The sequence below is a fragment of the Platichthys flesus genome, chromosome 17 (genome assembly GCF_949316205.1).
Source record: "Platichthys flesus chromosome 17, fPlaFle2.1, whole genome shotgun sequence".
In the NCBI taxonomy this organism is placed as follows: domain Eukaryota; kingdom Metazoa; phylum Chordata; class Actinopteri; order Pleuronectiformes; family Pleuronectidae; genus Platichthys; species Platichthys flesus.
In genome coordinates, this window is record NC_084961.1 from 2731795 (window position 1) to 2745057 (window position 13263).

Below are 13263 nucleotides of genomic sequence, written 5' to 3' on the forward strand. Positions count from 1 at the left end.
ACAACGTCAAATGTTGTACTTTGTTATCCACAACATTGCCAGATTCACTATTTGGCACATTGAGATTAATAATATATATATATATATGTGTACTTATATGAGACCAGGGGAGACTTTTATTGTGTCACATCGAATATAAAGTAGTTAACTCTTTAATTCATATTCATATTAATGCATCAATAATTATGTCAGGTAAGATTTAAGGACTTCCACAGTGCAGTATGTATATTCGACTGTTAAACTAAAACACTTTGATGAAGAAACGCTGAATGCTATTTAAAAAATAAACTGAGACTTGTTCTGAACTTGTGAAAAGAAAGTTTCACACTGTAAACTTATAAAATAATAAATCATACAGAAGTTTGTCCTGTACAAGCTTCATGTCGATGTTTAATTATGATTGATTATTAGAATTACGTGAAATTGCCTCGTTTAAAAAAAGATGATGAAAGAGATTGTAACACTTATGGAGGGACAGAACGTGTAGTTGACACGGGGGACGATAATTGCTGTTGCACAGCACTGGCATCTTTCTAAGAACTTCCGGTTCATTTCTATAATATAAAAAAATCTGACGCAAGGTTTAAACATTGAAGTGACGTAAACACTGAGCAGCGATGAGTCATGTCCGGGTGTGACTTCTGAGAAACCTGGAAAAATAAAGACATAAATAGAAACGGAGCTTTAAATTAACTTAACACATAAACAGGGCGACACATGAGGATGATTCAGGAAGTCTGACGTCTCTCTTTATTGAAGTGACACTTATTTATATTACTCATTGATATTACATTTTAACATATGATTATAAAATTAAAACTTCCATTAACTGGCTCTGATCTTTTTTTTTTTTCAGTCTGAGACAAATGCTTATTTTGAGTTTAATTGCCTTGCCCCACCTAGTGGCGGCAGGGAGGAACTGTTCACAAACCACTTTCTTGTCTCTGCAGTGAATCTGATCAGTAACTACACACACAAATGTTGGTCTGATATGAAAACGTTTATTTTGTGTAGTTTTCATTCTTGCCAAATAATAGCAACGTCCATAGATGTAACCTCACAAAAACAATTGTATTTAAATATAAGAAATCCGCTTCCTTATTGCATATTTCTTCACTTTTTAAAATGTCTTAAATCTATTTTTTTAATTTCATCCTTTCATATTTTCTACTGTTCCCATTTGATATGTATCAAAATCCACAACAGGCTCATGAATAAACCCAAACAGCAGGTAAACAGAGAACCAGATGAAGACAGAGAACAATCTGTGTCAGTGAAGATGTGAATGAAAGACAAGCACATGTGTCAGGATCTCAGACAGAAAGATTTCCTTTTAAAAGGGAATGTACACGTAATGTAGATTAACTTTGTCGTGATATGAGATTAACAGAAGAACCAGATGTCGGAGTTAAATGAAGATATAAAACTTATAAACACAGGGTGGCTGGTTGTGAATGTTTTACAGAGGAGTCCTGATCACTTTGATTTAATTCATCGCCCTGATGAGACACATGAATGAAACAGAAGCAGCTGACGTGAGCCTGACAGCAGCAGAAGAAGAAGAAGAAGAAGAAGAAGAAGAAGAAGAAGAAGAAGAAGAAGAAGAAGAAGAAGAAGAAGAAGAAGAAGAAGAAGAAGAAGAAGAAGAAGAAGAAGAAGAAGAAGAAGAAGAAGAAGAAGAAGAAGAAGAAGAAGAAGAAGAAGAAGAAGAAGAGATGTGATGTCACCCCCAGTGGTTCAGGGTCAGATCATCATCATGTACACATGGGTCTCCTCCTCCTGCTGCTGCTGAGCGACTGGAACATTACAACGATCTATGGCTCCACAGACTTTTTCCACAATGAATGAAACTAAAACATGAAAACTCTGTGTCTGTGAAACATTGCACATGTAACAAGACATTCATTTTTACATCTGCTCAGGAACATCATATCTTTACAGTCACAGTGCACTTTGATTAAGAGTGTATGAGCGACAGATGATCCAACACCAGTAGCTCCTCCTGACGCTGATTCTGATACCAGTTCATTTAATAACTAACAATAAAATAACAAGACAATGTATTTGAACATGGAAGTGGATCTTCAGATTCTTTATGAGATCACTAGTGTTGTTATTTACCTGTACACATCACATTTGACCTTTGGGATTTCCCAGTGTGACACACAGGACTCACCAGAGGCCGTGAAGCTGAACCGCAGCTTTAGAGAAATGATCGGATCAAAGACTTGTGTCCTCGCAGATGACCGACTCAGCGTTTCAGGTGCAGGTATCGGAACATCTCTTTTATAAGTTTACAAAACTGCTCATGTATATATATTTATGTTTCAAAGTCCCATTTGTATTGCATAAAAACAATAAAAACTGCATTTAAAGAAATAAAACAAATCCCGGCAGCATCTTGATGGAAAGGTGACCTGAACGGATCAAGTCACTGCTTTGGAAGTTGAGCATAAAAACTAAAGTGATTCTCTAAATAATAAATAAAAAGAAAAGTCTCCTGGAAAGTTTGATTTGGAAAACATTGGCAGTCTCATAGAACAAAAGGCTTTTTGGTGTCTTACTGGAAAAGGCTTGGGAAACAAAGCAGCTTGAAAAATGTGATCTCATCACAAAACACTTGGTCCCGTTTTCTTCACTGTCCAAGGAAAACTAGGCATAAAGTGGTCATGTTAATATCATATCGGTCATATTTTAAGAGCCGTACCATTAAAAAACTATGTGTCAGCAGCTGTTGAATCGTGTCAATCAAAATAGTAAATCTGTCCATTTGACTTCAACACTTAGAGAATCTGCTTTTCTCTTACCAACCTGATTTGTGATAAAACTGCTCCATCGCTGCAAAGTCTTTGCGCTAATTAACTAAAAGTCTTTTTCTTTTAACTTTTAAAAACCAGAGACACATGTTAAAGATAAAAATGCTGCACTGACACTGTAGTAAAACACGAGTCCATCGGGACGTCCCGCTTCTATGACGTGTTCAAATATTAAAGTTGTTCTGCAGCCGACTCTTTTTAACATCTGTCTTCATTCTGAGAGTCGATGCTGCATCATATTCCTGTGATTGAGTTTTCAGAGGTAGAATCGTCTCTGTTTGTAGTAAAACTGGGTTCAATACATCCTGTTGATTGTATTTTGTTCTCTATATAAAAACGTGAGCTGGATTATTTGTGCTTGTGTTTTTTCTATGCTGAGATGGACCTGCTCCTCTTCCCCTCCTCCTCCGCCCTCTCCTCCTCCGTGACGGCCCACTGCTGAAGCTTCCCGCTGCCGAATATCGCGTAGACGATGGCGCCGCCGGCGTTGATCCCGGCCGCGACCCAGAACACCGTCTGCCAGCCGGCCAGCGTGTGCTGCCAACCAGAGAAGAAGAGACATCAGTGGTGTGTAACTGTGACCAGTGTGTGTGTCCCCAGAGAAAACCCACACAGACACGGGATGAACACGCAAACCTCACACAGAAAGACCCTGGTCGGCCGTCAGGTTCAAACCCACAACCTTCTTTCTCACAGTATCACCTGAACTCTAATGTGGTCTGTTGTGTTCATGTGGTGGTTTCTAGGTTCGCTGAGCGGATCCACCTACATGTTTGGTGAAGTATCCGGTCGCTATCGGTGCCACGACCCCGGGGATGGTCCCGAACGTGTTGGTGATTCCCAGAAGAAACCCTGCGTATCTACAGGGGACACACAAACATGTTGTGAGGGAGTGACGACATTATCCAATCACTAAACAAATGAAATCAACAGTTCTGAGTCGAAGCCCTCGTCCACATAGAAGCGGATATTTCAGAGCGGGGGGGAGACGGTCACACCCACCGAGGGGCGATGTCGATCTGATTGATGAAGACTCCGGCGGCGCTGACCCCACCGGTGGTGATGGAGAGGGTGAGGAAGGTGACGGTGAGGACGTGGCTGCAGCCGGCGTACGCCACAGCCACGAGGAAAGCTGCGGGAAACAACATACCTGCAGCGAGGAGGAAGAGGAGGAGGAGGAAGAGGAGGAAGAGGTGGACGTTAGGGAAGCAGGGAAAAACCTGCACATTTCATACATGAAGAGACGACCGTGGTTCCCTTGCCTGCGACGGTGAAGAGCTTGCGCACGGCGGTGACGCTGAGCAGCCGCCTCTCGATGAGGCCGTCAGCCATGAAGCCCGACAGCGTGGAGAGCAACCAGCCCCCGAGGAACGGCAGAGCGGACAGGAGGGCATTCTGAGGACAGAGACACAGTTCCAGACGTTTGATGAATGAAGCTGGTTTTTAAGAGACCATAAGTAAGAATATAAAAGTCTTTTCTATCGAGGGTGTTTGTGTATGGAAGCCTCACCGATTTGAGGTCAAAGTGCAGGATGTTGTTCATGTACGTGGGCAGGGAGGTGAGCAGGGTGTAGTAGGACCAGTTGGCACACATCTGGGTGACGATGATGGCCCACAGGGGGACGGACAGCAGCATGGGCAGCACGGGGACGGACCAGCCGTGACCTGTGCCCTGTGGTTTCAGATCAGAGCAGAGCAGGAGATCTTTAAACACCACGATCCAGAAAAGAGCACGAGGCGGACACACATGTGGAAATAAATGTTCAGTGGACGGGAAGAGAAAGTCACAAAATGAGCGAGAACAGAAAGAGGAATGGAAACAGGAAGTTTGAAAGCGGATTGAAGAATGAAAGAACAATGCCAGCAGAAATACAAAAACAGCTGCGTGACACTAAAACTTTCTGATGCTTTAGAAATATATTCAAACTTTATACATCCATGTTTATCTAATGTGTAATATCCTTAAAAAAATGTCTCTCTCAATGAACGATACTGCAGCGAGCCACCAGGGGGAGATTTGGGATTTGGGAGCTGTCAAACTTTATGTAACAGTCTTCTTTGAAAAAATCAATTATCTTAAAGATCAATAAGATAAGATAAGAGAAAATCCTCCTTCTGACAGACACAGGTTAGACACACAAGTGGAGTCACAGTTATAATATTTAGTTTCATGTATTTAAGTCAAAAATTTAAAGTCATACGAGGTTGAGTTTTTATTCTGATCCTCATCCTCATCTCTGCATCTCACAAACTAAGATGAAAACTGAGAGGATAATATTTCCCTCAGGTTTAAACCTCGCGGTCGTCTCGTCCATTCATTTCCACGACCACTTCCTCTCTGACCAGACAACGTGAGGCGAGCGTCACGGTGAATAAAACATCGGGTGATGTTTCATGCGCACCTGAGGCCCAATAGACTTTATGATGTAATCTCTCTCCTCTTCGCTGATTCGAGGATGTGTGTGAGGCTCGTCTGACACCAGAAGAAACCAGAAGACGGCCCAGAGGCAGCCGGCTCCTCCTGAGAGACAGAGACACAGAGAGAGAGAGTCAGAGTTTAACTGTGCGAGCTGGGGAATGATTAATCATCAATCATGCACAGTGAAGCACAGTAGAGATGATGTCATGTTGTCGTTGAATCTGTCAGGAATCCGTATCAGGAAACATCTCTAGTTTAAATCCATCCCCAGTTCCTGAGGGGTTCACTGTTCTGAAGAGAATGAAAATGATGTGAATCACAAGCTGCTAAATCTTAACCCTGACACCCAAAGTGGAGAAGTGGGGTCCGATCCCTCCGGTAGAGTTCAGGGACTCGTTCTAATTATTAATGTTCCATCTTCATGTTGGTTTTTCCTTTACTTTCTCTGCGTGAGGTCGTGCTCTTGTTTCTCACCACAGAGGTAGAACACAGAGGGCCAGCCCAGCGTTTGGCAGATCAAGCCCGTGAGCGGCAGAGCCACAAAGGCGCCGAAGCTTGCTCCGGATCCCGACATGGTCATCAGGCGGGAGCGCTCCAGTGGGGGGGCCCAGCGAGCCCACATCGCCATCATGGCCGGGAACGTGACACCCTGAGGAAAAGAGTGAGACCGACTGGTAAACAAACAATCATCTGCTTTTTCAGTTAAAGACATAAAGACAAACATCTAAATGTACAGACAACATTTCATTTTGCTTCCTGAGCCACATGTGACTCCACTACCCAGAATCCTCTCACCTCTCCAAAGCCCTCCAGCGCTCGCAGTGCAAACATCCAGGTCACACCCAGCTGAGCGGCCATGGGGGTGAGGAGGGTGAGGGCAGCCGTGCCCAGCACACCCAAACCCAGGAAGACCTTCCCCCCGTAGAGACCGGCCAGGTAACCCCCCGGGATCTGCGTGCACAGGTAGCCGAAGAAGAAGGCCCCCAGGAGCCAGCCCTGAGTCTCTGAGTCCCAGGGATACTGAGGGACCTGGGACAAGAGGACAGAGAGATGTGGGTCACCTTCATTTATCTACAAACACTCTATGATACTTCACGATGGGAGTTTTTTTTACCCCCTCTGGTTGTGGGAACGTGTCGCTGGCGTTTTCCATCCCAGCCGGCATCGGACACGCGTGCACGATGGAGGTGTTCGGGGCCGGCGTGGGCTCGGTGGTGTTCACCATCACCACCATGGCCACACTGAGGTTGACGCGGAGGCCGTAGACCACGGAGAACCCGAAGAACATGAGCACGGCGAGGTTGAGGCGAGCGGAGCAGCACTGAGGAGGAACTGCTGACACACAGAACAGTGAGGTCAGCATCGAGAACAGCACATCAGCCATCATGGTCATTTTCTATTTATCACATTAATGCAGGAATAAGCTTTGGACGGGGTTGAAACATTTATAATTTTTGGATGATTTCAGGGATGGAAGTGTCATCATATTATTAAGAAGCTGGAAATCGGGACCTTTGATGCAGGTCACAAGTCATATTTATATTTCATTATTTCCCTTTTCTACGGAGACACAGTTTCAATATCATGTGACTTGAGTCAAACTGCCTCTTCACAAAGATCTTATATAACTGACAAAGTGCTGATGTGAGTGTGACCATGACACAACTAAAAAGAATCTGCTGAGGAACCAGAGACAGTTCAACAAGACGTTTGCACCATTAGAAAATAATGACGGAAATATCCAGATGTTGAGAGGTTTATTTTACTGCTGAGCTTGAATGCATCATCACGGCAAACTGAATATTTTTAGCTTTTGATCTCATTTGACAAATTAAGCCATTTTCCAACATCACAAAGTTTCTTGCAGCCCTTTGATCTAAATACAACTGAAATGACTTGGAACTGGTCCTGAGAGTCGTGTCGAGAGGAAAGTCCAAACTCCTCATTGAATGAAAATGTCCTGATAAGAGCAGAAACAAACCTGCGTCTGTCTCGATGAGCGGCTCCACGTCCTCCACGTCCTCGCTCTCGTCCGAAGACGCTGCGTTGATGGAGAAGCCATTTGATCGCGGCATGGCTGTCGACTGGCCCAGCTAAACACTACAATACTTGAAAATGATGTCAGTAAATCATGGCGTCCAGGAGATCTGCTGAAGAGATGGAGATCAGATGTCAGAGCAACACAGACTCACACAGACCCGGACATATAAACACTGCAGACACACAAACAAACAGGATAAGAGATAAAAACATGGCATAAATGTGAGATCACATGAGACACACACACACACACACACACACACACACACACACTGACTTCACTTCAGAGCCTGACACTGGAAGTACACAACACACTGGGGCCGTTGTTGCCTCTGGGAACTTTTCAGGAACTAAGGAAACCGCCCGTGACACACGTCTCTGTTCTGACTCACCACTGTGGCTTTGAGGAGGTTTCTTCAGAAAGAGGAGGTCAGAAAGAAAAAACCTGAAACAAAGTCAGAGCATCTCTGTTAGTTCAGTGACCTGCACTGACTCTGACTTGGTTTTAAATAAAGTTTAAATTGAATTATATCTGTGAATCTCTGTTTAACTTGTGACCTCGTCCTCAGGCTGGAATAGAAAAGAAACCTGTTGCCAAAGGTTCCAAACAATCTCATCATTAAAATAGAGCAAGTTGGGTTTCGGACTTTTGTTCAGACAAAACCAGACGTTCAAACCCTGAATAAACCTTGTCACACAAAGGAGGTCAAGAAATGTTGAGTCATTGTTTTTAGTTTCACCAAAATTTTAATTACCATGACGCCGGCAGAAAAAACCCTCTACAAAACTTATTTTGAGGAACTGAGAAGAATAAAATTCTATCAGATCGTTTCAGATGATGCTTAACCGACTTCACGTTTCGTTGAGTTGGAGTCGAGCTGAGTTTCCTCATGAACTCAGACAGACACATACAGTGTTAAAATACATAAAATCATCCATAAAACATTAATAAAACATCCATAACACACAAACAGACACACACACATCCACACACAACTGGACCTGAAGATTCCAGCTGCTGCAGCTCCTCAGGATCAGTTAACACCTAAATAAACGGTTCAATCAGGGATTGATCCTTCAATCATCTCTGCAGTCTGAAGATGGATTCTTCAGTCCAGTCGCTCTGAGACAGTTTCAGTTCAATACACGAGTCATCAGCTCAAAAACGTCCGTCACAACTTGCACCAATGTTCGGAAAACAGCAGAACAACGGTTCCAGCTGTGAAACCTCTCTGAACATCATGGGTTTAAGATGCTCTACTTCATTTGTTCATGTTATATTATCTGTTTAAAAATCCAAGGAGGTTATGTTTCACTAAACTACACAACTGATCATGATTACATCATCAATTATCACATTTAAAAAAGCTGAAACTGGGTCATGATCGTTGTTTTGCTTGATAGTGATTGAAGCAGTTAATTAACCATAAGAATATTTAACCTCAATAACTAATAACTATAATTAGTTGAAGAGGGAAGTCGTCTCATCTTTTGTTTGATTTTAACATCAGGGTCTTGACGGGAATGAGACGAAGTGGAAAAACAGGCCGTGTGAGCAGGAAACATCAAAGTGTCTGTTCACATCAATATCAATAATCAATAATCCTGACTCGGTTTGGATCTGTGTCCTGAGTCAGTCTGTGAAATCTGTAAACATCAAATATTGATCACTCACAACTTTCCTCTGCATAAACCTGTCACACGCGCTGCCACCAGGTCTGTTTGAGGTTATACTGTATTTATGTTAAGTGTTTCACCTGCCACCACTTTGAAAACACATCTGATCATGATGGTCAAAGCTTCACATTTCCACATGCGGGAGGATGAAGCCGAGGCCTTGTTGGTATTTCTGATTAACACAAATAGATAGCTGCTCAAAACTTTTAGGAAATCAATCGATCAATCGACGACTGAGTGTCTCAACAGGTCCAGACGCTTCGGGGTCATTAGTTGTGAACTGACTCCGAAAATGAAGTGAACCAAATCAATACGTTTTTTTCTAATCCATTCTAAAAACCACAATTTCCCAGATTTTTACATAGTTAAATTTAACTTTACTGCTTTATTCATATATGAAAAAGCACCTCTGAAAAGATCATCAGGTTCACTTTGTTTGCAATAAATGGATTCAAATGTTTTTTCTCACGGCAAAAAATAATATGTATGTTCATCATCAAACTTTGTGTCTCATTATGTCTGATAAACACAAACTGTCATAGAGGATAAACCATCCTGCTCAACCACTAATGCATGAGTAATAACAACACACAATAGTATTTCATTCACACCCACACAGCTATTTTACTTTGAAAACCTCCCTTATTCCTTTGATACACAAGCTATGTGTAAAAGCTATGTGTAATAGCTTGTGTATTATGTGTAATAGCTTGTGTATTATGTGTAATAGCTTGTGCATTAAAATTCCTTCTAATGCACAACATGCGTCAGAAATGACTTTCATTAAGGAGAAAGTTCCTCTGATAAAATAGAAGATGAGTTAATTCTTGGTCATCAAAGGAACCTTCTTCAGGGAAGCTGGATTCTAAGAAACAACCACAACTCCAGCTTGATCCTGTGGAACAAAGTCCAGGTCCTCAGCATCAGAAGCTTCAGACGAATTGCCTCCTCATCTTCCTCATCCCGTTCTTCATAAAGCATCTTTAGGAACCATGTCATCATCAGTAAGTGTGAAATGATTGGGACCAGTCAGACTCTGCAGGAGACATTGGTCAAAACCAATGTCTCCTGCATATCAATCGGTCTATTGAGCATATACTGATATATTTTGAGTTTTATTTTGTAGATCTAGCTTTGGTTAGCTAGCCAGACAAGAAGCAAGCTAGCTAACCGCCAGTTAGTAATATTCATATTTCTCACTGGTAATGGATTATAAAATTGTGTAAATGTGACGTAGAAATCTTTTTTTATAAAGTAAGAAAAGAAAAGAAAGACAAGATATTTAACGAATACTTAGAATATAAAAATAACAAATTGACTTATTTAAAAAATACAGCAAATGAACCCTGAAATATATCTGCAAAGAGAGAGAAAATAAAACTCACTTGTGACCCATATTGTGTATCAAAGGGTTAAGTGCATTAACCTGGAGCTTAAAAACATCTGGAGTATCACACATCATTGAGCTACAGTATTTCAAAGTAATAAGTATCTGAATACTAGTTTACTGTTAATGAATCAAACAGCTGTGATTGTCAACATCCACTAAGTGACTCAGTGAGTTCAATGAGATCCCCCTGAATAACACTCACCTGCTGGAGGAGTTCAAAGCAGAAGCGGCTTTGATCCTTTGTCCTGAGACTGAAACATGTCGCAGATCAGCAGGACGAATTGTCTCAAATCAGTAAAACAACAACATCTGAGCTCAGCTGCTGTTCTCCACCGCGGCGACAGAAACTGTCACGTGATCGCGAGGTGTTCCCGGAACCTTTATGAAAACACGGAAGTCACAGTGACTGGAGCGGACGTGCCTGATGTGACACAGCGCGCTGAGGAAAGCTCGTATGGTTTATAGATCAGCGCTGCGGATATGCCGAGTAAATCACATGATCATCCACTGGCCCAGTCTCCTCAGTGATTGGCTGACAGATGTGTTGCCAGGTCGGGTTGGTTTTCCGCATTTCAATGTTTTTGCTAACCTTTTTGAATCCAGCTCTTGAATCCATCAAAACTCAGAATATGGAATCAAACGAGGGTCACTTGTTCTTCTTGTGTGCATGAACAATTGATTTGTAGCAGTAGAAATATTTTTTGCGTGTTGGAAAAAGGTATAGCATGCAGGTATATTCTATATACTTAAAAACAGGGTTTGTAGAAGTGGAAATATTTTGTCAATGGTTAGAAATAATTTTGTAGCTGTAGGAATATTGTGCTTATACATACAATTTTTTTCAACAATAGAAATATTTTGTACAAATGTCAAAAAGTTTTGTATCTGTGAAAAGTGTCCCTATTAGATACGAGTTGTAGATCCATTTAAAATAATGTGTTGAAAACTATAAACTGAACTATAAACTGAAAAAAGAATACGTGAATACGAGTGAACACACAATATTAAAAAACTACACTTTCGTGACTTTTGGTCCAACCTGGCAACCCGGACTCCTCCACTTTCTACAAGCTGAACGCGACAGGACGAGCTGGTTTTCAAATATATAATTATAAACCTTTATTCAGCCTTAACTCAGTTATTCTTCTTCTTCATATAAAAACACTTTAATTCAACGAGTTTAAAAACTACAAACACTTTTATCACGTCTTCCGGGGTGTACCCGTTGTTATGGCAACGACTTGAGCGATCGTTGTGCGTTGAAGAAAAACAAACAAACAAACAAACAAACAAACAGCAGCTGTCGGTGTCTCCTGCTGATTAACAACCGGAAATCAAGCAGCTGTCCCCGCGTCATGGCGCATTACAGAGTAAGTGTGCGACTCCACCACTTGTTATTGTACTGGTTATTGTACTGGGAATGTTATGGCACGACGCTGGTTGCTAGCTGGTTAGCATCATGTAGCCGGGCCCTGAACGCACCACAGGCTGACTGTTGGGCTTTGATCTCGCGCTGCGGGTGTTTGTGGGTTCGTCGGTGTTTGTGGGTTCGTCGGTGACGCGTCTGTCTCGTTCCAGGCCGCGGAATCCAAGCGAGAGCAGTTCAGGAGGTACCTGGAGAAGTCAGGGGTCCTGGACACCATCACCAGCGGTGAGTACACTGCCCTGGTTAGCATGGAGCCACTGGGAGCCACTGGGAGCCCCCCCCCCCCCACCGCTCAGCTGATTCACGTCTCTTTTCCCTGTTGCAGTTCTAGTGGCTCTTTACGAGGAGACGGACAAACCCATCAACGCTCTGGAGTATCCTTCACGTGCCTGTGTTAATGTTAATGTGGCTGACATGATGGTTCGAGACCCGAGGCCCCCCACAGGCCTAAAACCAATATTTATAAGGGGGACACTTTGGTCCAGGTCCATCTACGGTGGCTCAGAGAGCTCAACGCACTGGACGTGAAGCTGCAGCTCAATGCTCTGTGAGGTCAGTGAGGTCTGTTGATCGTCAGTGGTGATGGAACCTCTCAAAGCATTGAGCTGCAGCAGGTTCACCGCTGTTTTGGGTCCCCTGGAAACACTCCTCATTTTGCAGCGTGTGTGTCATCAAATTGATTTACTACTCTTAGTGTGTAGGTTTTTTTGTTCAATTTGTGTATAAATCCATGCAGTGCTTTGTCTTGCTTACAAATAAACAACTGGAAGAAGAAGAAGACCCAGTAGATGGAGGCAGAAGACGAGTGTAACTCACAGGAAGCTCGTTCTATCAAGTGTGATTATTATTCATTTTAATTGTCATAATTCCGGATGAGAAGAACCCACCTGCTTTAGTGAAAACCAAAGATCAATCAGAATAGTGTGACCTTGACCCTTCACCCTGCAGTTTCATAAAGGTTCACCTCGGGGGGGCTGGTCCAGAGCCGGCGGACACCGACGCTCTTCGCATGGAGCTCGCCGATCTCCAGCAGAAGTGCAACCTGCTCATGGAGGAGAACAAAGAGCTGAGGAACAGAGTGAGAAGCATTCATCCCCTTTAAAGGTGTCAGTGTCTGTGTCTGTGCTGCTGTGACCTCTAACCTTCACGTCTCGTTTTCCAGCTCATGCAGTATGAAGCGTCAACTGAAGAGGGAGCTGCAGAGTAGAGACGCGTTCTCTCTTCTTCTTTCCACAAAATATACGAAAAAAACGGCATTTTGTCGAATATGTAAATGTTTATTACATAATAATACGGTGATCACAAAGTCACTGTTTGTTTTTTTTCTGCAACAAGAAGCAACTTTTGTTTTCTCACATTAAAAATGTGTTTTTCAGCATTTGGCGTCAGTCGTTTGTAAACGAAAGCACGAGATTCTTACACACTGAAATACAGACATTTAAAAAAGTGACTTCATATTCTAAGGGATATTTTTTGCCTTATTAACTAAACCTCA

General features: G+C 42.6%; 2 protein-coding genes and 1 long non-coding RNA gene across 4 annotated transcripts; 2 read left to right on the plus strand and 1 right to left on the minus strand.

Moving 5' to 3' along the window:
* Positions 1 to 985: 985 nt before the first annotated feature.
* si:ch1073-513e17.1 (sialin) lies at positions 986 to 7336 on the minus strand. 2 transcript variants are annotated; one of them, XM_062409780.1, is made up of 10 exons: positions 7217 to 7336; positions 6350 to 6567; positions 6031 to 6264; positions 5710 to 5884; positions 5219 to 5337; positions 4327 to 4488; positions 4079 to 4211; positions 3819 to 3966; positions 3586 to 3676; positions 986 to 3353 (listed from the first exon to the last, which is right to left on the minus strand). In XM_062409780.1, exons 1-10 carry the CDS (start codon positions 7308 to 7310, stop codon positions 3186 to 3188), a joined length of 1542 nt encoding a protein of 513 aa, XP_062265764.1. In that variant the 5' UTR covers positions 7311 to 7336; the 3' UTR covers positions 986 to 3185. The 2 variants fall into 2 exon arrangements, with proteins under 2 accessions (XP_062265764.1, XP_062265763.1); XM_062409779.1 differs by having other exon boundaries at positions 6350 to 6570; positions 7217 to 7310.
* Positions 4136 to 7806, plus strand: LOC133972369 (uncharacterized). Its single transcript, XR_009924452.1, has 3 exons — positions 4136 to 4273; positions 5715 to 5909; positions 6020 to 7806. It is a non-coding gene; the product is annotated as an uncharacterized LOC133972369 (long non-coding RNA).
* Positions 7807 to 11402: 3596 nt separating this feature from the next.
* LOC133972368 (c-Myc-binding protein-like) lies at positions 11403 to 13146 on the plus strand. The gene is made up of 5 exons (XM_062409782.1): positions 11403 to 11712; positions 11921 to 11993; positions 12094 to 12142; positions 12717 to 12846; positions 12931 to 13146. The coding sequence occupies exons 1-5, from the start codon at positions 11698 to 11700 to the stop codon at positions 12973 to 12975; spliced, it is 312 nt and encodes a 103-aa protein (XP_062265766.1). The 5' UTR covers positions 11403 to 11697; the 3' UTR covers positions 12976 to 13146.
* Positions 13147 to 13263: the final 117 nt, after the last annotated feature.

Bases quoted from the DNA above. Each gene is read 5' to 3' on its own strand.
- si:ch1073-513e17.1 (XM_062409779.1), bottom strand. From the start codon at position 7,310: ATGCCGCGATCAAATGGCTTCTCCATCAACGCAGCGTCTTCGGACGAG. The intron at 5,885-6,030 runs GTGAGAGGATTC...TCTTTTCCTCAG, and splicing joins CGCTGGAGGGCTTTGGAGAG to GGTGTCACGTTCCCGGCCAT. The intron at 4,212-4,326 runs GTGAGGCTTCCA...CTCTGTCCTCAG, and splicing joins TGCACTTTGACCTCAAATCG to AATGCCCTCCTGTCCGCTCT.
- LOC133972368 (XM_062409782.1), top strand. The intron at 11,994-12,093 runs GTGAGTACACTG...TCCCTGTTGCAG, and splicing joins CCTGGACACCATCACCAGCG to TTCTAGTGGCTCTTTACGAG. The intron at 12,847-12,930 runs GTGAGAAGCATT...CTCGTTTTCCAG, and splicing joins ACAAAGAGCTGAGGAACAGA to CTCATGCAGTATGAAGCGTC.